The sequence below is a fragment of the Larus michahellis genome, chromosome 14, assembly GCF_964199755.1.
Source record: "Larus michahellis chromosome 14, bLarMic1.1, whole genome shotgun sequence".
Classification (NCBI taxonomy): Eukaryota; Metazoa; Chordata; class Aves; order Charadriiformes; family Laridae; genus Larus; species Larus michahellis.
Window position 1 is genome coordinate 10,575,955 of NC_133909.1, and position 22,073 is coordinate 10,598,027.

General features: G+C 67.7%; 2 protein-coding genes across 6 annotated transcripts; both read right to left on the bottom strand.

The window, feature by feature from the left end:
• Nucleotides 1–1,938: 1,938 nt before the first annotated feature.
• Nucleotides 1,939–12,120, bottom strand: GCGR (glucagon receptor). Of its 3 annotated transcripts, none has more exons than XM_074607263.1 (14): nucleotides 11,823–12,107; nucleotides 5,194–5,355; nucleotides 4,874–4,970; nucleotides 4,657–4,764; nucleotides 4,343–4,464; nucleotides 4,157–4,263; nucleotides 3,910–4,063; nucleotides 3,686–3,845; nucleotides 3,536–3,596; nucleotides 3,211–3,280; nucleotides 3,006–3,094; nucleotides 2,738–2,876; nucleotides 2,569–2,610; nucleotides 1,939–2,481 (listed from the first exon to the last, which is right to left on the bottom strand). In XM_074607263.1, exons 1-14 carry the CDS (start codon nucleotides 12,093–12,095, stop codon nucleotides 2,185–2,187), a joined length of 1,881 nt encoding a protein of 626 aa, XP_074463364.1. In that variant the 5' UTR covers nucleotides 12,096–12,107; the 3' UTR covers nucleotides 1,939–2,184. The 3 variants fall into 3 exon arrangements, 2 of the variants coding, with proteins under 2 accessions (XP_074463364.1, XP_074463362.1); XR_012589852.1 differs by having other exon boundaries at nucleotides 2,387–2,481; nucleotides 2,738–2,910; nucleotides 11,823–12,120; XM_074607261.1 differs by having other exon boundaries at nucleotides 2,738–3,094; nucleotides 11,823–12,112.
• Nucleotides 12,121–14,016: 1,896 nt separating this feature from the next.
• SLC25A10 (solute carrier family 25 member 10) lies at nucleotides 14,017–21,792 on the bottom strand. Of its 3 annotated transcripts, none has more exons than XM_074607346.1 (11): nucleotides 21,660–21,792; nucleotides 18,456–18,575; nucleotides 18,179–18,293; nucleotides 18,049–18,097; nucleotides 17,642–17,683; nucleotides 17,242–17,285; nucleotides 16,714–16,784; nucleotides 16,528–16,620; nucleotides 16,202–16,279; nucleotides 16,042–16,098; nucleotides 14,017–15,239 (listed from the first exon to the last, which is right to left on the bottom strand). In XM_074607346.1, exons 1-11 carry the CDS (start codon nucleotides 21,747–21,749, stop codon nucleotides 15,138–15,140), a joined length of 861 nt encoding a protein of 286 aa, XP_074463447.1. In that variant the 5' UTR covers nucleotides 21,750–21,792; the 3' UTR covers nucleotides 14,017–15,137. The 3 variants fall into 3 exon arrangements, with proteins under 3 accessions (XP_074463447.1, XP_074463449.1, XP_074463448.1); XM_074607348.1 differs by having other exon boundaries at nucleotides 14,017–15,568; XM_074607347.1 differs by having other exon boundaries at nucleotides 14,017–15,589.
• Between the last annotated feature and the right edge of the window lie 281 nt (nucleotides 21,793–22,073).

Below are 22,073 nucleotides of genomic sequence, written 5' to 3' on the forward strand. Positions count from 1 at the left end.
TGTTGCTGCAGGGACACCCCGTGGGCTGGGACTGGCTTGGGGTCCCTGAAGGGTCCCCATCATGCTGTAGCAGACGGGGGGGAGGGGTTCATATCACCCCTCCTGGGCAGGGTCTGGGGGTCCCCATGCCCTCTGCGCCGTGGGGCCAGCAGGGCATCACCATGTCACCAGGGGATGACAGTGGGGTGTTGCCACGGCAACGCTGGAGCAACATGCACAGGGCCCGGCGCCACGCGATGACCATATTTACCTTCCCAGAAACCGCTTCGTGCTCCAGCAATTTGCCTCAATTAGGCTTGTTACCACGTCAGGAGGCCACAGTGACGGCAGCGGCCATGGGGGCCAGCCCCGGCCGGCTCCGGCACCACAGCGCTGGGCAGGGTCCATCCCTGTCCCCCTCCCTGTCCCTATCCCCATCCCCGCACCCAGGGAGCCGGGCAGACCCCAACCCCTGCGCCTCCCTCCCCTCGCCTGCTCAGCCCCATGGCTACTGTGGGTACCCCATGGGTACTGTGGCCCCACAACTGTGGCCCCACGGCATTGCTGCCATAGGCTCGCAGCCCCCCGCACCACGTCCCCGTTGCCTGCGCTGCACCAGCCCCTGGATGCTGGGTCCCCACTTGGCCGGGGCAGACAGCAAGTTGTCAAGTAAACAGAGGAAAATTACTGCATGCTCGGCCCACCGCTGCCGCCGGGAGCCAAGGGCTGCGCAGCCGGGGCCGGCGCTGCGGCCGTGCCCTCCCCGTGCCATGGCCAGCCCCGATGACGCCCTCGCCGTGGTCCGGGACCCCACCGCCCCCGGGCAGACAGCATGGCTCCCGCCGTCCCTTGTGCCGGCTGGCGTGGGCGGGCAGGGCCGTGGCCGTGGCCGTGGCAGTGCTGGCGACGCTGGGACAGAGTGGGATTTGGTGGGGAGGCGGCTGCCTGCCCAGCGCTGCTGTTTCCTGTGGGAGGCTGCCGGTGGCCGCCGGGGCACGGCTCCAAGCGCTTGCCCCGCTCGTCATGTCCCCTGTACCGGGCTGTGCGTGGGGTCTGACAGCCAGGGACTGTCATCTGCTCAGGGCCAGGAGGGGCCTGCTGTGGATGGTGATGGGCAGTGCCCCGTGCCTAGGGCCTGTGGGGTGGCCGGGGGTCACGGCAGGGCTGTCTGTCTGTCCCACCACCCCCCACCGGGCAGGGTGCCCCCGGCTGCGGAGGTGCCGGGCTAATCCCTGCACACCGGGCCATTGTGGTGCCCAAAGCTGCAGCATCCGGGCTTAGCGCTCATGTGTGCGGCACAAGCCTCTTAGGGTGCCGGCCCGCCGCGCTCCCACCCCACCGCAGACAGACAGCCCAGCCCGCCGGCCGGGGAGACCCATGGCCTCGCATCCCATGGCACTGCTCACGGTGCTCAGTGCTGCTGGCGGCCGCTGCCCGGACCGTGGCCTGGGCCAGTTCCCAGGAGAGAGGGGGTGCCGGCAGGCAGAGCCAAATGATTTAATTAAGGGCTCCTGGCAGTGAGAGGACAGAGCCGATTAGCGGCCGGAGGAGAGCATGTGCTGGCGGGGAGCTGGAGCCCCGGCTGGCAGTGCTGCAGCGGCCGCTGCCTCACGTCGGCCTCGCTCACCTGTGTGGGGCTGTGGGGCAGGCAGTGGGGCTGTCTTCTGGTGCAGCCCATCCGTGCCGGGTTGCCCAGCTCCCCCTCCGTGGCTGTGGGATCACCCGTGGGTGCTCGCGGGCAGTCTGGGGCCATGGTGTCCCCGGTCCCCACCCGCCGGACACCGTTTGTGGACAGAGAGGCACAAGCAGAGCTGGCCCTGCAGCCCGGCACGGGCCCACACCTATTTACAGTTACAACAGATAAATTACAGCACGGCGCAAAGGGTCTCAAAGGCGCACGAGGGCAGCACCACAGGACAACACCCCCCCCTCCCCCCCCCCCCCCCCCCTCCGCCCCAGATCCCCCTGCCCCACAGATCCCTCTCCACAGAGGTCCAGGTCCCGCTTGCCGTGCCTCACCCGCAGCTGGCCCAGCCGTGTCCATCGTCCCGTGCACGTCCAGCACGGCGCCGCGTGCTCCCCGGGGCGGGCAGGGTCCCGCAGCGCCCGGAGCGGGACGGGGCTGGGGAGGGAGGTGGCAGCAGCCCCAGCCGGCTCAGCCTGTGGCAGCCGGGCCGGCACAGCCCTCCCACTCCGGCTGCAGGCTCAGAAGTGGCTCTCGGCCGTGGTCTCGGGGAACTCGTAGCAGTGGTGCCGGTCCCCCAGGGCAAGGTGCTCGACAGTGCTGTGGCCGGTCCTCTCGAGGTAGTGGGTGCCAGGGCGCGCAGGGGCCACGCTGCGCCCCAGCCCGTTGGCGCTGCCGCTCACCAGCTGATGCTTCTCGCAGGCGCTGCCGGCGCCGTTGCGGGCGCTGGGTGCGTGGCTGTAGGTGTGCTTGTACTCCTCCGCCAGGTCCTTCCCCAGCTTCCACCGCTGCCACCTCTTCAACAGCTCTGCCTGCACCTGCGGGCAGCCACCGTCACCATGGCCCTGTGCCTGCCGGCTGCCCGAGCCCCCCCCGGCTGCCCGCTTGCACGCCATCCAGCTCACCTCCTTGTTGACAAAGCAGTAGAGAATGGCCACCAGCATCCCCTGGGCAGAGGGAGGAGAGGCATGAGAGGCACACGGGGTCAGACCCTGACCCCAACCCTGGTCTGGTCCCTCCTGAGATGGAGGGGGGTCCCCATGGAGAATCGGTCCCGTGCGGGGCTGGGCTCACCTGGAAGGAGCTCAGGAAGAGGTCGAAGAAGAGCTTGACGTAGCGCAGGGTGCCCTGGGCGTGCTCATCCGTGATGAAGGCGAAGACCACCTCGTGGATGCCCAGGAGTGGGATCAGTGTCAGTGTGGACTTGGCCAGCCTGCATGGCGAGGGGGGGCCCGTCAGCGCTGGGGCTGTGGGGTGGGCACACACACACGCACGCATACATGCACACGCAGCAGCCCGTGCACCGTGGCCGTGCAGGGCCGGGGCTGCGCCCACCACCCACCTGAACTTGTAGTCGGTGTAGCGCATCTGGTGCGCACGGAGCTTGGAGACGAGGATCTGGATGATGCGGATGAAGATGAAGAAGTTGATCTGCAATGGAGTGGCGTGAGCCATGAGGGGCCGGGCAGCTCTGTCCCCTGCCCAGGGCAGCCCCTTTCGCAGGGGGCTGGAGGCCCTCGCGGGCAGAGCCGCAGCCCCGGACTCACCAAGATGGCCAGGAACACAGGGAAGCGAAGGATCCACCAGAAGCCCATATTGTTGTTGGTGGTCCAGCACCTGCAGAGGGGCGGGACAGGGACTGCCAGGCAGCCCCTCAACCAGGCGGCTGCCAGAGCCTGGCCTGGCATTGGCAGCCCCAGCCGAGCGACCGCCACGGCCCGACACCCTGCTCCTTGCACAGGGCGATGGCATGGAGCCTCTGCGGGGCTGTCACACCGTCCCCACCATCCCTCAACGTGTCCCATGCGCGCCTGCCCATCCCCACATGCCCGCAGGCACCACTTGTCACCCGCTGCAGGGGCTGGTACTCACTGGATGTTTTCGTAGAGGAACTTCACGACGACCCAGGGGATGAGGAACAGCACAGGCGCCCCTGGAGGGGAGGCGGGCGGGGGGACGGTGAGGCATGGCAGGGGACAGGGTTGGGGGACGGGGACAGGGAGCCAGCCCGCCCGCACTCACCCCAGCCGATGCACAGGTAGAGGGTGAAGTAGCTCCTCTCGGAGAAGACGGCCACCACCAGGAGGTTGTGCAGGTAGATGCCCTCCACCAGCAGCCAGCAGTAGTTGGCCACGATGCCGTACTGCATGAAGACCGTGGCCGTCCGGCAGCCCGCTGCCGCCTGCGGACAGGGGTCAGGTCTGCCACGCCACCCACGCCCCCGTCCCCGCCGTCCCTGCGCTCACCTCGTCGCTCAGCCAGATGTGCACGTTGTAGTCGTCAATCTTGTCGCTGTAGTGTGTCTTGAGCAGGGCGTCGATGACCAGCACGGAGACGCCCTTCAGGATGAAGGAGGCGAAGAGGTTCATGTGGATGTAGTTCCTCATGCAGTGCAGCTTGCTGTGGAGGGGGGAGCTGCCATCAGTGCCCACACCCAGACCCCGGCATGGCCCCCCCCATGCCCCCTGGCTGTGCCCATGCCCGCGCCCCTACCTGAAGCCCAGCAGCAGGGCCAGGGCGAGGAGCAGCGCGCAGAGTGACACTGAGTAGCCCACGGTGTACATCACCTTGAAGCTGCCGTAGGTCTTGGCAAATTTTTCCTGGAGAGGGCAGGAGCCGATGAGGGCAGGGCAGGGTGGGCAGGGACCCCTGCACCGGCTGCCCCCGGGCTCTGCCCACCTGCGCCTCCAGGTCCTCGGCGTCCAGCTCGCACTGCGTGGCATCGCGCAGGGACTGTCCCCGGGGGCCCGTCACCCACTGCCCGTCCGGTCCGCAGGTCTTGAAGACGTGTCTGTGCTTCACTGCGAGGGGAGGGGGCCGTGGGGGTCCCAGGCACCAGAGCTACCCCGGGCGCTGCACACCGGCCCAGAGGTGACCGCTGGGAGCAGCACCAGCACACACATGTGTGTACACACAACACATGTGAACACACACACACACACACACACACACACACACACACAACACATGTCACACACGCGTCCGGCCGTTACCTTTCTGGTACCAGGGCAGGAACCACGGGCAGGGGACGCTGGCGGTGCTGTTGGGCAGCGTGTCAGGCCAGCAGGAGAACTTGTCGAAGGTGCGGTTACAGACCAGCTCTGCAGAGGGACGGGAGATGGCGGCGCCCTCAGCCAGGCGTTGCGTTGTCCCCGGTCCCCAGTCCCCGTCCCCCGGTCCCCGTCCCCCAGCACCGTGCCCTGCTCTCACCTGTGGGCGCGGGCAGGCGGCTCATGTTGCGGTGGCACTCCTCACTGTACTCCTTCCAGCTCTCGAAGAGGAAATCTGTGATCTGGGCAGAGGGGCCCTGGGGACACCATGGAGTGTCACCCACCGCCTGCCCGCGGGGCCACCGTGCCAGGCAGGGCAGCGACCCCGGCTTGGGGACAGTCATGGGCGAGCGCAGGCTATGCCATGCCACTCAGTGCCGTGCCATGCTGTGCCGTGGCAAGGTCTGCCGTGGGCAGGGGTGGCTTGATGGTGGCTCGGGGACAGGTAAAGCACCATGTTGCCGGATGACCCACCCTTACCTGGCAGCAGAGGAGCAGCAGCAGAAGGATGAGGAGACATGGCTGGGACATCCCTCCGCTGGGCCACGAGCCGCATGGGGAGCGGCGCAGGACGCTGGGCTTCCTACCAGCCCTCGGCAGCTCCTCTGCCCCGGCGGTGGTGGCCCTGGCACGTGGGTGACCCTGCACGAGACGCCGGGTCACGGGGACGTGGGTGGCGGGACCCATCCGGGCCAGAGCCGGGGGACGCGTGGCCAGGGGCAGGCACCGGAGGGGAGGCTGCCCCAGCACAGAGCCACCCCTGGTCACTGCGCCATGGTCCTCGCTTGACCCCGCCTGGCTTTAATGTTCAGCTGGTTGTTTATGCGTTTTCCCGTCAGGCTGACAAGCTGCTGTGTACCTGCCGCTTCCTCCCCAGGATAAGCATTGGAGCCACGGCCATGCCCCCCCTCTGCTCACTGAGCCCAAACCAGACCCCTGGTCCCTGCCCTCACACCTTCCCCAGCCCCTGCATGGCCACACGTGGGACGTCTGCCCCATACAGGGCAGATCCGGGCCAGGGCCACCCCACACTGGTGCTGGTGGCCGGTGGCACATCAGTGCTGAGCTCCGAGAGCCCAGGACCCCTCCTCAACGCCCGAGCATCTTCCCAGGGTGGGGGCTGACGCCCCTCCCTGCCACCACCGCTCCCAGCAGCGCTGATTTCGCACCTGGCTCCAGTGGTAGAGGCAGCCTGGCCCTGGGACGGCTCCACAGGGTGGCTGGGCATCCCTCGAGCCACCCTGTCCCTCGCCCCACAGGGTGGCTGGGCATCCCTCGGGTCACCCCAGCCTTCGCCCCGCAGGGCTCCCCGGCTGTGGGCAGGGAGCTCCCAGGGCAGGGACGGGGCCAGCGGCCAGCCCTGGGGCCGTTAACCATTAACCGGACGCCTTGGAGCTCCCGTGCAAAGCCGGGCTCACGAGGTGCCATAATTCCTTACATCCCCCTAAGCCGGTTATGGGGCTTCTGAGCAGGATTTCATCTCTTCCCACAAGGGGCCATTCTGACGGCAGCCCCACGGTGCAGCGTGGCCGTGGGGGGTGAGGGCAGCCGAGCTGGTGGGGATGGGGACAGAACAGACGGCAGTGCCGGTGCCACCGCAGACACTGCGGCATCACCCCCCCCAGCCTCCCCCCGGGCACCAGCCGGACCGTCGCGCTCCCCAACCAGCCATCGCTCCCAGGGCTCGCTGTTCTGCCCATGCCTATTTTTATCCCTGGGAAAGTCGTGTTTCCTCCATGCAGACCCACTCGCCATGTCGCAAGCGGCTGCCTGAGAAGCTCATTAATCAGCGCGTGGGGCTCCAGATGCGGCTCGGGGAGCTGGACCTGCCGGCGCGTGCCTTATTTAGACAGTCCCAGGACAGAAGGAACTGTCTCCTGGGACAAACCTCACTGGGTGGGCTCTGGGAACAGGAACCTTCAGTGGGTGCCCGCCGGCCACCTGCCCGTGCCAGGATCCCTGTCCTCATCCCCTGCCAGCCCTACACCAGCATCCCTGTCTCTGTCCCCCTGCCAGCCCCATGCCAGCAGCCTTGTCCCCCGCCTCAGTCCCCCACCAGTATCCCTGTCCTCATCACTCCACCAGCCCCATGCCAGCATCCCTGTCCCTCCCCTCAGTCCCCCACCAGCATCCCTGTCTCTGTCCCCCTGCCAGCCCCACACCAGCATCCTTGTCCCTGTCCCCCTCTCAACTCCCCACCAGCATCCCTGTCCCTGTACCTCCCTCGGTCCCCCGCCAGTATCCCTGTCCTCATCCCTCTGCCAGCCCCCTGCCACCATCCCTGTCCCCCGACAGCACCACTCTCCCCTCGTCACCCCCCGAACAGCAACCCCATCCCTGTTCCTCTGCCAGCCCCACACCAGCACACCCCCGTCCTCATCCACCCACCAGCCCCACACCAGCATCCCCATCCCTGTCCCTCTGCCAGCCCCCTGCCAGCATCCCTGTCCCCGCCTCAGCCCCCGGCCAGCATGCCGGTGCCCGGCCCCTGCCCCGAGCATCCCTGCCCTGGGGCAGTGGGGGGGAAGGCTCCTCCCGGGCACCGCAGGTCAGCAGCGAACTCGCTGCCGGCCCCTCTCCGCAGCTTTGGGGCAGAGGTGTCTCTATTTTTAGCTGCCTGCAATGGGATTTAGCATCAGGGAGGCCTCTGCCCTAGACTCCCCCCCCGGCTGGCAGCGGCTCCCCCGGCCCCGGGGCGCTGCCGTGGCCAAGCTGGGCAGACTGCACTGGGTGAGGGGTCCTGGCGCGCGGGGCTGGTCACGCTCCTCGCTCCGGCACGGGGCTCCCCGCTCCACAGCGGGGCCCTGCCCAGGCCCTTTGCCCCAGCTGCCCGCGGTGCCGGCCCCCGTGCCCGTGGGGCAAGGGACCCCCGGCAGCTCGGCCTCCCCACAGTGCGCGCTCGGAGACACAGGCTATTTCTAGCAGACACCCGGGCATGCAGGAGTAGCCATGGACCAACTGTCTGTGGTTCGGGGCAGACGGGCAGCGGCAGAGAAGGAGCAGTGGCCCTGCGTGGCTGGGAGAGGGGATCTGGGGCAGCTCGGACCACTGGCAGCACCGAGCACCTCCCCGGCAGCTGGCACTGCCCAGCATCGGTGCCCGCAGTGCTCGGAGCAGCTGTCGTCGCTGGCTGGATGTGCTGTGGCCGCTGGTGCCGGGAGCCCCTCTCTGCCATGTCCAGTGCCAGAGGCAGCACCGCGGGAGGGACCCAGCTCCAAGCCACCACCTCCCGTCACCCTGCCGTGCCCAACTGGCTCCCGGTGCCATGTTCCCCCGCCCCGGCACCTTGCTGCCAGCCGGGGCCAGGCTTTGGGGGACCCTCCGCCGTGCCTGGCATGCGAGCGGGTGCATTTGCTGGGGCTGCGGCGTGCTGCAGCGGGCACACAGGGGACTTTTGCCCCACGCTGGCGTTGGGCAACGCGACATGTTCCTGTGTCATGGCTCTGCGGCTGCTGACCCCCATGGAGGCCGGGCTGCAAACACCCGGCGCTGCTCTGCTGACGAGGGGGACCTCGCGCCTGCCACGGGAGAGGAGGAAAATAGAACCAGCCCCCGGGACGGCTGCACCCACACGGGGAAGGGGCCAGTGCTGGCAGCCCCAGTGCTGGGGTACGGAGGTGTCAGACCTGCTCCATCATCTGCCCTTGGGGTTGGGGGAGCGGGGCGTCGCTGGTGCCCGTGTTGGTGTGCTGAGCCCTTCCCGAGCCAGCGGTACCAACCCCTGCGGCAGCAGGGGCAGAGCAAGGACCCCCCTCTCCCCCTGGACCAGCTTCTCCACGGCCCCCGGACCTGCCCCCTCCCAGTGGCTCATGGCCCGGCAGCCGCTGGCCCCGTGTTTGCCGGCAGTCAGGGTCCGGGACGCGCAGCCTGGGGAGGGGACGGGGTGAGCTGGGTACCAGAGCACGCTGTGCCGCCGGGCTGCTGCCGCCGCTGCGGCATCGCACCAAGCCACAAGGAATGGATGGGAAAAGGCTTGTGTCGGGATTTTGCCCCCCACCTGCGGGTGTGCAGCCCCCGCTCTGCCCTGCGGCAGCTCTGTGCCCGCGCAGACCCCCCCGCAGCTGGCTGAGCGCCCGCCTCTGCCCAGCTCGGCTTCCCAGTGGGATTTTGCTGCCCCGGACGGCGCCCGGCTCCCGCTGCCACCACACGTGCGAGGGAACGAGCTCCACATCTGGGATGGCTGCGGCTGATTGCTACATGGATCAGCGGCTCGGTGAAGCCTCCACGGGGACACTCATGGGCATCTGCAACGTGACCCGGGAGCACCCGGGCACAGCCACGGCCCCGCACAAGCGCCGGGAAGCCGGTGCAGCCCAACGCAGCCCCCACAAATGCAGCCCCCACAAGCGCAGCCCCGCGCCCAGCACAGCACCGCTCGCTCAGGACGGGGCGGAGGGGGCTGCGTGCCCTCCAGACAGAGGGATTAGCCCCCAGTGCGCTAATGCAGTGCTTTCCACGGCTGGTTTGGCTTTGAGCTCAGCGCTACAAGCCAGCGCGGCAGGGGCTTCGGCACTTGGCAGGGGAGGGGACGGTGCAGGGCCAAAGCTGATGCAATGCCAGCGCGATCCTGGCCCTGCAGATGCTGCTCCACTTTCCACCCAGGACCACGGCAAGCACGACAAGCGGTGCGGGGGAGACGGCCGCGGTGGAGAGGGCCAGGAGGTCTGTCCCACACCCTGTGCTGTCCCTGCCTGTGTCCCTGCCCCGAGCTTGGGGGTCCCTCCTGCTCCCCACCTGCGACCCACAACTGCTCCAACCCCCCGCCATGAAGTGAGAACGAGGAACTTGGGCAGCAGAGGAACAACAGAACTGCCTGAAGCAGCCCTGGCGCTGCAAGACCGCAGCTCGTTTGCACAGAGCTACATGATTGTGGAAACGCTGAGCAGCGGCACACAGTGAGAGCCGACGTCACCAGCCACCGACGATGTCGGATTCTGTGTCACTTTGGACCAAGAAAACCTAAACCAACCCTGACAGCGTTTTCGTCAACAGCAACAAAGGATGCAAACAAACGGCACTCGCCCCCGTGTCGTCAGGACGAACGCTCTTTGCATCACCTCCGTGACTGCCCTGGTACCAAACAGCACTGAAAGGGACAGTCAAGGGCATCCTCCGCAGCCGCCCAGCACCAGAGAGGGAGCGTGGGCTGCCAGCACGAGCGGGCAGTGGCCAAATAACCTTGCTGCGCGGCAGGCTCCGGCGAGGGGATGCTGAGGGAAACGGGTTTTTCTTGTTCATCACATTGCATGAGAGCCCATGGAACACAGGAGGATGGCACGAGAGACACGTGTGGTTAGTGTGCCACAGGGGAAGGACAGGACTGGGAAAAGCCTAGGAAAAGGTCAGTGCAGACAGGCATGTGTGCACGCGCGCCTGCACCAGGAGCTCAGCACCCGCTTCCCCGGAGCAGCTCATGTCACGAATGAACGCTGTGGTCATCACGGAGCTCGGGACAACCTCCCGGCACCTCACCGAGGGAGCTCAAACCCTGCCCTGCTGAGGTCCAGATGTGCAAATGGCATCGCACACAGCAGCCCGTCCTGGCAGAATCCCTCCCTGTCCCGAAGCACCCGCAACGCTGGGGTGGCATTTGTGCCCAGCATCCGCTGGCGCCTGCTGCTCGCAGCCAAGTTCCCCAGACCCCTGGGCTGGGTCAGACGCACAAGGACAGGGCTCTAGCCATGGGGGACGCAGGACAGGGCAGGATGCAATGGAAGAGCACGGGAGGACGGAGCAGAGCGGCCATCCCATCCCATCCCATCCCATCCCATCCCATCCCATCCCATCCCATCCCATCTCCCCTGCAGCCGGCTTGCCCAGACCCTGCCTCTGCCTGGCAGAGCGAGGAGCACGGAGCAGCGCTGCGCTCAGCAGCTGGTCTCAGCCCTGCGCTGCTGATCAGGGCTTGCGGTCGCATTTTTTCATTAACTATTTTTAATCCACATTTTGCCTCTTCTCTGTTGAGCCTTTTTTTCTTTTCCCCTCTCCAGGCAACAGAACATAAAAAAAATCTGCACCGCAGCGTGCGGAAAGGCATGGGGATTGGTGGGAAGGACAGGAGCTGGCAGCTGGGGCGGCACTAACACGCCGAGGAGGGGTCCTGCGGGCCCTAAATTTTCCTGCTGATGCACAGATAAAGCCGAGGAAATCACGGGGGCACCCACCGAATTTGGCATGGGTCAGGACACCCACAACACACGCTGAGCACTGTGTGGGGCAAGGCGGCTGCGTTACAGGGTGCGTGTTGAGGTGTGGGGCGGGCGCTCGGCAGTGCGGGCTGGGCAGCAGCAAATGCCCCGTCCTCTGCCTGTCCGGCCGCCATGGCTCGAGGGGAGCCGGGCTGACACCGGTGTGCCCTGCTCTCCCCTCGCCGCCCCGCGGGAGCTGCCGGGCCAGGAAACGCAGCGCCAGGCAGAGGTGATCTCGGCAGCCGCTTTGGAGATGCGCTTGCAACCACGAGGGCGGCAAGGTCACATACCCAACATGTCCTGGTTAAACAAAGCCATTTACCAACACCGTGTTGACACAGCAGAGCTCGGGACAGAGTCACAAAGGGCACTCGCAATGGGCCCCTGCAACACCCGGAGAGCTTGGGAGCTGGGAAGGGTGGAAAAGTGTCCCCTGCTTCTGCCTCCCAGCAAGAAAGCTCTAGGCACTGCTGTGTCCGCGGCAGGGGACCCAGCGGGCAACACCCCGGCGAGGGGCTTCTCCGGGAGATGCTCCCAGCGAGTCAGAGCCCGGCTGGTACCACTCGCCCGGGGCTCACGACAGCCACGGCAGCACCCAGAGGCGCCCAGAAGCCCCACGGCAGAGCCCCTTCCCGGGGGTGGCAGCGGCAGCGGCTCAGATGGGGAGGGGGCACAGCCCAGCCGGGACCTCCCCGGCGCAGGACGCCCCTTGCCGAGGGGCTCAGCCCCCCCGGCGCCGGCGCCCAGCACCGGGACGGCTCCGGGAACTGCTGCTCCGGACCCCCGTGGCTCACGCCGCGGCCCCGGGGATGCGCCGCCCGGGTCCGCATCCCCGCGTCGGGTCGTGCGGCGTCCGCCGGACGGGGAGCCCCACGGCCGCGGGGATGAGCGCTCCCTCCCTCCGCCCCTCCTTCCCCGTACCTGTCGGGGCTGGGCTCGCGGCGGCTCCCGGGCGCATCGCGGTGCTGGCGGGGACCGGGACCGGCGCGCTCGGCCGCTCCGCCGAAAACTTTTGCCGGAGCCGCGGCGGCGGCGGCTGTGGCGGCTCGGGGGGAGGGACCGGGGCGGGGGGAGGGACCGCGGGCGAGGAGCCGCATCCCACCGCCCCGCTCCTCCCGCCGGCACGGGGGGGGCGCAGCCCGGTGCCCCCCGCCCCCGGCTGCTCGGTGCGGCGCTGCCCGCGCGGCCCCTCATCACCGGCGGACGCGACTGGCAGCTGCGGGGGCGCCGGCGCTTGTCCCCGCCGCCGGTCCCCGCCGTCGGCGGCTCCGCCCCGCCCCGCTCCCGGACACCGGCTCGGCTCGTCGGGGCGGGCGGAGCGGCGGGGGACAGCCGGACCGCGCCCGCCCCCGAGGGAGCGGGACGGGGGTGCCCGCGGCTCCGGGAGGGGCGGTGCAGCCCCCGCGGGGTCCCCCGGGGAGGCTGTCCCGGTCCCCGGTGCCGCCTGTGCGCGGAGCTGGCGGCTCCTGCCGCGGGAGCGGAGCTCGCCCCCCCCCCCCGGGACCCGGGCAAACCTCCGCCGTGCGGCCGGGAGCTGCCTCGGGCCCCGTGCTCCGGCGGCCGCCGGCGGTGGCGGGTCCGTGTGTGCCACTCGCCGTCCTGCTGCAGCACCAGCAGGTAAACACGTCCCAGCGCAGCAGCGACGCCCTGGGCCCCCCCAGATCCCCGGGCGAGGGCCGCAGCGGGGCCTGGGCAGACCCCCGGCCGCGGGGGTGCAGCACCCACCCGCCGCACAAACGCATTTACCGTGGGCCGCAACGGCCACGCAGGCCCCGGCAGCTCGGGGACACCAAGCGTGTCCCCCCCCCCGCCCCAGCTCAGGGCTGGCTGAGCATGGGGCTCCGTGGCCCTCCAAACTGGTGCCCCCCGCCGGGGTCCTGCTCTGCTCAGCCGCCCGCTCGCCGGGAGACCCCACGGGTGCAGACAGAGCCACCTGGGCACAACCTGGGGTTTGTGGGTGCCTCGCCAGCGCTGGGGGGTCAGACTGATAGCTGCACCCCCCCCCCCCCCCCGCCGAGACAGCCCTTGCACCCCTCTGGGTGCCAGCCGTGGAGGGGGGGCTGGCAGCCCCCATGGTGCAGCAGAGGGGTGCCCTGTGGGACCCCCCACAGGCAGCAGGGCCTGGGCTGGGCGCACTGCCCGGGGCGGGCAGAGGGCAGGATGAGGCTGGGGGGGGCCAGTCAGCTCCGCGAGCGCAAACACCGCTGGCAACGAGCTGTTGACAGTCCCGAGGCCTCTCGTTTTCCGATGCTCAGAGATAAGAAGCTCCCACTCTGTGCAGCTGCCGGACGCTCCGTGCTCCAGGCTGTGTCTGGCACATGCCGTCCTGCCGGCGTGGCCGCGGCACAGCTCCGCTGGTGAGGGACGTAGGAAGAGGGAATGCGGGTACGGGGAACGCAGGGCTGACGCAGCCGGCGGGACCATGGCCTGGCTGGAACATCCCTGCCGGTGGCCAGCACAGGGCTCCATGCCACTAGGGGTGATGGCCAGGCAGGGCCCTGTGGCTCTATCGCTCTCCCGCTCCACGCTGGCCTTTGGCATGGGTGCAGAGCAGCACGTGTCAGCCCCAAAACAGTGCCAGGGGGTCCGGGGCACAAGCCACCACAGCCTAGCCAGGGCCAGGCAGCCCCCAGACCCTGACGAGGAAAGAGGGCTCCACTGGCCCCACATGCACCTGCCCACGGCTCTCACCCAGAACCAGGCACAGGAACAAAGCCGCGATGCCAGCCAGCATCATTAGACTTCGTTAAGGTGACAAGCTTTCACTTTTCTGCTGTCCCAGGCTGGCTCTGTTCCGCCTGCTGGAGCCCAATTAGTGTCACATCCAGGAGGCAGCTCCCGCGAGGAGGAGGAGGAGGTGGGCAGGCGCCCTCGGCACGGCTCTGCCCAGGGACTGCCTGCAGGGCTGAGACCGGGCACAGCTCGGAGCCGGGCTGGCACGGGGGAGCCCAGCCCACAGCTCCCACTCTGCAGGGCCGGGAGGCGGTGGGCACACACCCCCTCAGGGCTGGGGGCATGGAACAGGGTAAAGACCCCCACTGCTCCAAGCCTGAGCCCTCCTACAGTGGGAGGGCACGCAGCATCGCCCCCCCCAAGCAGGACACTCAGCCCTGTGCTTGTTCCACTGTTTATTATATATTAAGGTCACAGATACTCCAGTTCTTTGATCCCTTGGGGCCACCGCGCACAGGGGTGCACAGGACAGAGGGGCTGGTGCCGGCAGCCCCCATGCGCAGGGCGGTGCAGGGAGAGGGAGGGCTGTGAGGCGACCTTGGTGTGAGGGGTGTGGGGGGGTGTGAGGTGGTGCTGGACAGACGCCCCCACCCGAGGCCAGGTCTGGTGGAGGGTGAGGGTGCTGCAGGCAAGCTGACACCAGGTCCTCAAGCAGGCACTACCCAGCCCCAGCTGGAGCCAGGGGCGCAGCTGTGACCTTGCCCTGGGCCGGCCAGGTGAGAAGGGCTCCAGCCCATGCCTGGCCAGCAGGGCAGGGGGGCCACACGGCTGCCCCTCGCCTGCAGAGTCCACTCTCTGTCATCATTGGTATGAGGCACAATCCCTGAAGAGCCCAGCAGCCATTGGGCGCTGGTGAGTTTTGGCCAAGCAGAAGCGGGAAGTGTTTGGGAGCAGAGCGGGGATGCCAGGCTGCACTGGGGCCGGCGGAGGAGCGCGTGGGGCCAGAGGCACTAAGGGAGGACAGGGCTTTGCTGTGCTAAAGCCACGTCTCCCCTTGCTGCTTGCAGGAGAGGCAGGAAGCACGCCTGCTCTGCTGCCACCAACACAAGCCCTGCTGCAGCGTGGGCACAAGTGGAACTGGCCCCCCCCAGCCCTGTGAGGCTCCGTGAGCAGGGACGGAGCCAAAGGCCGGATGCCCCAGAACAGCACAGTCCTGCTCCCAGGAGGCAAATAAGGGACAGGGCTGAGGGAGGTAAGGGCAGAACTTGCGGCCAGTAGTGCAGTGGGAAGAAAGCAAAAAAAAAAAAAACCCAAACCAACAGTGCAGAGGGGACAAGAGGCCCAAGAATACCCCAGAGGTAACGGAGGTGCTGAGAAGGGGGGGTGAGAGAGGGAGGGAGAGTCTGGGACTGGCTGGCCACAGGCACTGGCAAGGCACAGGAGTGGGGATGAGGGGCAGGGGGAGCAGCGCTGGCCCCAGACAGGGGAGAGGGGTTCTGGGATCTCAGCGGTGACCTGCATGCTCACCCCCCTGGGGCGAGGGCAGGGTCCCGTCCCTCCTACTCAGGTGGTCACTTTGATCCCAAAATATTTGCGTAGCTGTTCCAGGAAGACAAAGGTGAGGATGGTGTGAGGAATGAGCCGGACAGCAGCAGGAACAAAGCCCTGGAAGTGGACAGCGAGAATGAGGAGAGTCAGCATGTGCCTGACCCTGGGCTTCCCCGCCAGGGCTGAGGGTGCCCAGCAGCCCAACCCACGGGGAGCGGCACCAGCTTGCAAGCACGGGGGGCCAGCTGGCCGGGCATGCAGCAGAGCTGCCACAGCGGTGAGGGAGGCACCGCAGCCATCGCTGTGCACACAGAGCTCAGCATCATGCATCAACCCCTCTTCCCCCAAACACATCAGTGCTGGCATCACCACTACGTAGGCAGAATCTCGGTAGAAGCCCCGGTCAGATCCCACAGCCCCCGGTTCAGAAGGGGGTTGGACGCTGCCTGGGAAGATGAGCAGACAGGCTGTAACAGGGAAAACGCCTGACTGGCAGCATCTGGAATAAACCTTGGGTGCGAAACCCCTTTGTAGGGGCCCTCCCAGGAGTGAGGCTGAACACACAGGTGACTGCACCAAGCCCGGGCACGTAGGGCCCAAGAGCTGACCAGTGTCTGCTGGTCAGTTACACCCAACGAGTGCTGGAGCACCACTGCCCGTACCTGCATTCCCGTTTGGGAACCCAACGGGTGCAACAGGGCAGCTGCTGTGGTGCCCGGACCCAGGCTGCAAGCCCAGAAGAGGCCAAGGCTCTGGGGCCAAGCCGGAGGAAGGCCTGACGCAGGACGCAGTCAGGCTGCCGGCAGCAGAGCCTGGAAGGCTCCTGCCCCAGAACCGTTCTGGACCTAAACCTCTGCTCCCAGGCAGTTTTCCCACACTCCACCCTGCCAGCCCATCCCACACATCCCCAGATCAGTACCTTGTAGAACGCGAGAGGGCCGAGCTTGGCAGTTTCCATGGCACAGTGGGCAACACCCTGTAGTGAGATGGAGAGAGATGAGGAGGTGCAGGGAGGCAGAGGCCAGTGTGCAAAGGGGACTGGACCAGCAGCAGCGGGGCAGGCAGGAGGGGCTACTCACCCGGTACTCGCCCTGGGAGTTCATGAGGCGGGTCTTGAGCACATCCAGGGGCTGGCACAGGAATGTGGCACATCCACCCTGGGGAGAGTCAACCAGGGTCAGCAGTCCCAGCTCACAGAGAAGACCCAGGTGCCAGCAACAGCCAGGGTCCCTGGAGAGACCCAGAGCCTGGCCCGGGCTGAGCCCCAGCCTGGGAGCCCCATAGAAGCCTCTGTGCCTGGCCCTGCTGCATCAGAGTCCCGAGAGGCAGCTCTGGCAGCCCCAGCCTGGGCTCCTGCAGGCAAACCCAGTCCCAGTCCTGCCTCCCCGCGCCCAGCCCTGCTCACAGCGATGAAGCTGGCCAGGAAGTGAGTGAAGATGTTGTCCGACAGCAACCCAGTTGAGAGAACCAGCTGCTTGGCCTGGTCATAACAGGCGAGCTGCAGAGACACGGGGTATCAGTGACACTTGCCAAGCCAGGGACTCCCCCTGTCCCTACCCCGGGCACCTACTGCCCAGCAGAACTGTCCTACCTGCCCAACGGTGACTAGGGCCCCTCGGCTGGATGCCATCGTAGCTCCCGAGAAGAGCTTCTTCAAGCCCTCTGTGGACAGACAGATTGGGATCAGCACAGTCCTGGGACATTACTCACACTCCCTTCCCCCCAGGAGCCTCCTTCCCTGCCTGGTCCGTGTCCCAGACTCCTCATACAACAGTGCTTAAACCACACAACAGCAAATATGCTGCAGGAAAGGAGACCCCTTCAGAACAGTCCTGCCTCCTCCCATTCCTTCCCACCTGCTCCGCACTCTTGTGCTTTTTCATAGCAGCTCCTGGCAGGTCTCTCTTTCCCTCTGGAGTAAGGGCAGGCTGCCTGACCCTCGGCTCCCCTAGCCCCACAGGCACTGCAGTCACCATCCGTCCCCTCTCCCTGTCCTGGCTGAGCCAGCACCTGCGGCGACTCCCAGACAGAGCACCCTGGGACACTCCTGCCACAGTTTCCCAGTGTCAGTGAGGACACCCCAGGCAGGCTCACCCTACCCCGGCTGGCACGGCCTCACCTTCCCGGAAGACGCGGTACATGCCGTCCAGGGCATGGGAATAGCTGGAAAGAGCAAGAGGGGAAGGTGTCAGGGTCCGAGGCTCCCCAGCCCCCGGCAGCCCCACCGCACCCACCGGGCAGCTGCACCTCCCGGGGCCGCGGCCACGGTCCCACCACCCCCGGGCACCGGGCGCGCCGCCGGTGCGGTGCTGCCCCCCCGCGGCCGCACGGACCCCCGGACCCGGGAGTCCCGGGTCCTCCCGGCCCCCCTTCCCACTGCCCCGGCCCCTCCCGACCCCCATTCCCGCCGCCCCAGCCCCCCGCCCTGGCCCACCCTGGGAGCCCCAGCTCCTCCCGGCCCCTCCTGACCCCTCTTCCCACTGCCCCAGCCCCCCCGGGAGCCCTGGCCCCCCACTCACTTGCGCCGCAGGGAGGGTGGCTGCTTCATGTCGTTCTGCATCCTGTAAGGTAGAGCACCACGGGGTGACCTGCCGTCCCCCCCCAGCACCAGGGGCCCGGGGCAAGTCTGTCCCTGCTCAGAAGAGCAGGCAGAGGCCCAGCAGACAGACTGCATCGGCTGTTTGCAAAGGGATAAGAAAGCTGCTTCCAGCCCCGCACCCCTCAAGGGCCAGGCATGGGGCTGGGCCCAGGGCTGCACACTGAACACGGAACAACTCCAGTCTGTTTGGGCACAGAGCTCCCCATCGGGACGGGGCCGATAGCCACAGGGCAGCCTGTTCAGGAGAGCAGGCAGGAACACGGGGTGTGCCCCACCACCCCGACTGCTGCTGCACACCAGCAGCACTGGGACACGGGCAGAACTGACCTGACATTCACCAGGTCTGCTGGGGTCCCCACCAACCCGCCGGTGAAACCTGCAGCCAAAGAAGAGCTGGGGTTAGGGGGCTCCTGAGCCCGAGGGAGCCCGGGGCTGAGGGACCCTCCTCCTCACTCACCTCCCACTGCACCCATCAGCACTTTTTGGTAGAAGGGGGGAGGCCCCTGGTTGCCCCGGCTCAAGCGGTCCCTCGCGGTCTCGTAGATGGCAAAGCGAGTCAAGGAATATGTCATCTGGAGGAGAGGGAGAATGAGCCGCTGTGCCCCGCTGGGCACCCGCCTCCTCTGCCCTGCAGCTCAGGGCAGCCTGTCAGTTCCAGCCGAGCCACCAGCACAGCAGGAGCTCTGTGCTGGCCTTGGGGGACCAGAGCCCATCAAGGGCATGGTGGCACTCACCTGCCGGCACATTGAGGCACTGAGCCCGTTATAGAGAGCCAGGAAGCCGTCGGTGCGGATCACATGCATGGCCATCCCCATCATCCGCATCTTCACCTCCTGCTGCGTCTGCAGGTGGACCTGGGGCAGAGTTTGGCAGTATTAGTGCACCAGCCAAGGGCTGGGGTCAGGCAGAAAACAGGAGAGCGCAGGGCAGGGATGGCCGCTCCGAGTCCATGTCAGGGTCACTCGTTAGCGCTTGCTTCCGCACAAACAGCAATAGCTCCAGGCTCCCCACACCTAAGCAGTACTTAGAAACAGGCCCAGCCCGCCATCAGGGCAGTGGAGGCCGGCAGGAGAAGGGGCAGTGCTGAGGCACCTGCCCATAGTCCCTCCCAGGCGCCTGCCCAGCTCGGTGGCCTCAGCAGCATGCCTCAAGATGAAGTGATAGCGCCTGCTCCTCCAAGACAGGCCCTGGGCCACAACGGGGTGGGGAGGATCCAGAAGCACATGAACAAGCAAGCAACCAGCGTGAGTTTGTTTGGAGGGACTACAACAGGGCAAGTGAATCTGTGACCTCCTGTGCCCTACACCCTTGCCACATGAGGCAACAGGCCTCCAGAAGGAACTTCCCCTCCTCCCCTGCCACAGGAATTGCAGAGGCAGGAAGACAGCCCTACAGCTCTGTGCACCAGCTCCAATCTATTTCGTGCCACGGCCAGCACAGCCGGGGCGTCTGGGCGCTCCCCTCTGCACTCGCAGCAGCCCAACACTTCCCACCATCACCAGAGAAGCGGCAGCAGGACCTTGGGGGCTGTCTGGGACAGAGGAGCCGTACCAGCCGGAGCATGTTCTGAGCGCACCCACCCGGCCCCACGATGCAGGTCAAAGGTCCCAGGAGGTAAAATTAAAGAGAGCAAAGGGCTTCTGGCAGGGGATCAGCCCTGGCTCCTGTTACAGAAGCCCCGGTGCGGCCAGGGCGTGGGACACGCAGCAGGACGCTGGGAACAGCCTCTGCCTCCCGTGTGGAGCAGCAGCAGGGATGCAGGGAAGGGACTGGCTTTGGAGCCCGGCAAGCAGAATTTGGATGTCGGGGACCAGAGCTCGTGGTGTGCTGGGGAGCTAGCTGGGCAAGCAGCTGCTGGGCAGCCCGGGGCAGAGGGAACAGGCAGAAGCGCTGCACTGCCTGCCTGTCCCAGGGCCACAGAAAGGGCAGTCAGGGAGGGGCTGGCCAGCGCTGTGGTCACTGCCGCAGGGCAGAGCCCCGTGGGCGGCCAGAGGTTGTGTGCGGTGCCAGCTCAGGGGCTCCAGCAGGGGTGCGAGCACCATCCAGCTAGGCTGGCTGGGGCCTCCCATGGGGGCCAAGGTCCAAAGGTGTAGCAAAACACCCTTGGCCCCCTGCCCTGCCAGACCCTGAGGCCCCTCCTGCTTCCCCACGCCTGGCAACAGCCCCTGCCGTGGGGGAGCTCTGGGCCAAAGCAGGTCCGTGTTCAATATTCAGGTGTGAACTCTCTGGCAAAACCAGCCAGCTGGCCTGGGCTGCTCATGGCCAGGGGGCACGCAGGGGCTTCGCATCCGCAGTGCATAGTGTGTGCAGATGCAGCTGAAAAGTCACACCCGTCACACTGGCTCAGATACAGACCTAGAGGCATGTGCCAGACTAATTCCCCTTCTTAGCGGCTTGCCAGGGCATCCTACACGAGCTCCCATGGGCTGCCAGCCACCTTTGCTGGGCAGACAGGGCCAGCCGGGCACGGCAACAGGCCGAGCACTGGGGAAGCGGCATCCTCCTGCCAGTGCTGGCTCCTCTCCTGGGCCTGCGCCCGGCACATCTTCCCCTCTCTCCGTGGGGTGGGAAGGGGCTGCCTGTCCCCAGCCTCACCCACGGGCACAGCCCTGGGCATGGCACGGCCTGGCCTGGGCTCGCTCTCCTGCTCCCCCTCCGCAGCCTGCCTGGCTGCCAGCCTTGTCGCTGCTTGGCTGGCACACAAGGCTCCGGGCAGCGCTGGCATTCACCCCGTCCGTGGGTGCTGGCAGCGCAGGGCTACGCGCGGCGCTCTTTGTGTGGGAGCGGGGATGCCAGGCCGTCCGCGGTGCCTAGGTGACATCTTGGCCTGAGGACACGGAGCCCAGTGGGCCTGCGTCCAACACCACAGGGCCTGGAGCCACTGCCGTGCCTCACACGGGCGCCTGGGCCGCGGTGTCCTCCATGCCCCACAGCCCAGGAGCCGACACCCTGAGCTCCACAGAGCCTTCAGCCCCACACCTGCACCTGCCCCGCGGCCGGTCCGCGTCCCCTCAGCCCTGTCCCTGTGACCCACCCCCCGCCCCTGTCCCCTGGCCGCCGGGCCCCACAGTCGTCCCTGTCCCCCCCGGCCGTCTCCCCCCTAGTCCCTGTCCCCTCCCCGAGCCCAGGGCCGCGTCCCTGCGCGCTCGGTCCCCTCACAGCCGCGAGCCGGCCCCTCAACCGGCCACCCGGCAGCCGTTCTCCGGCTCCTCCACGGCCGTTCCCCGGCCTCTCACAGCCGTTGCCCCCAACAGCCGCTCCCCGGACCCCCAGAGCGGTTCCCCGGTCTCTCGGAGCCACTCCTGCAGCCGCTGCCGGTCGCCCCAGAGTGGTTCCCCGACCCCTCGCAGCCGGCCCTTCAGAACCTGCTCTTCACGGCCGTTCCTCGACCCCTCACAACCGCTCCCGGCCCCTCACAGCCGCTCTCCAGACCCCCGTTGCTGCTCCCCGACCCGTTCCCCCGTCCCTCACAGCCGGCCCCCCACAACAGCGGCTCCCCGGTCCCTCACAGCCGTTCTCCAGGCCCCCAGAGCGGTTCCACAGCCCCCTCAGAGCCGGCTCCTCACAGCCGTTCCCCGGTCCCTCAGAGCGGGCCCCACAGCCGCCACCGACCCCTCACAGCCGCCTCCCGGTCCCCCAGAGTGGTTCTCCCCGGTCCCCCCGAGGCGGTCCTTCAGAACCAGCCCCTCAGAGCTGTTCCCCGGCCCCTCACAGCCGGACCCACAGCTGCTCCCCAGCCCCTCACGGCCCTTCCCCGGCATCCTCAGAGACGGCCTGTCAAGAGCCGGCCCCTCACAGCCGCTCTGCAGACCCCCAGAGCGCTTCCCCGCACCCCTCAGAGCCGGCCCTTCACAACCGGCCCCTCGCAGCCGTCCCCGCTGCCCTTCCCCGTCCCCCCGCAGCCTCCCCCCGCCGCAACCGCCCCCTTTACCCCTCACCTTCAGCAGGTCCAGCGGGTGGGTGCAGCAGGCGGCCCCGCACGAAGCGAGGCCGCCGAAGTACCAGCGCGACACGCGCCGCTCCGCCATCGGCGCCGCTCTCCGCTAAAGCCACGCCCCCCACCCGCGGCGGAGGCCCAAGCCACGCCCCCTACGCTAAGCCACACCCACTCCCCCGACAAGCCACGCCCCTCGCACAGCACCCCGGGGGGGGTCTGTATCGCGACCGAGGGCGCCGCGATGCGCCCGGGGGGGTCGCGACAGCTCCCCCGCGCCGCTACGGCGCGGGGGAGCTGTCGCGACCCCCCCGGGCTCCAGGAGCACCGTTCCCAGCCCCCAGCCAGCTCCACAGACCGAGAAAGGCACCCCTCCCCTTAATTAACAGTGACTAATTAACGCAGTGGCGGGGGGCAA

Bases quoted from the DNA above. Each gene is read 5' to 3' on its own strand.
- GCGR (XM_074607261.1), bottom strand. From the start codon at position 12,095: ATGAGGGGCCGCGCGGGCAGCGCCGCACCGAGCAGCCGGGGGCGGGGG. The intron at 3,597-3,685 runs GTGAGTGCGGGC...CCTCCCCTCCAG, and splicing joins CTACCTGTGCATCGGCTGGG to GGGCGCCTGTGCTGTTCCTC. The intron at 2,482-2,568 runs GTGAGCTGGATG...GGCTGCCCGCAG, and splicing joins ACTGCTTTGTCAACAAGGAG to GTGCAGGCAGAGCTGTTGAA.
- SLC25A10 (XM_074607346.1), bottom strand. From the start codon at position 21,749: ATGGCGGAGCGGCGCGTGTCGCGCTGGTACTTCGGCGGCCTCGCTTCG. The intron at 18,294-18,455 runs GTGAGTGCCACC...CCTCTCCTCCAG, and splicing joins GTGCCTCAATGTGCCGGCAG to ATGACATATTCCTTGACTCG. The intron at 16,785-17,241 runs GTGAGGCCGTGC...GTCTGTCCACAG, and splicing joins GTACCGCGTCTTCCGGGAAG to AGGGCTTGAAGAAGCTCTTC.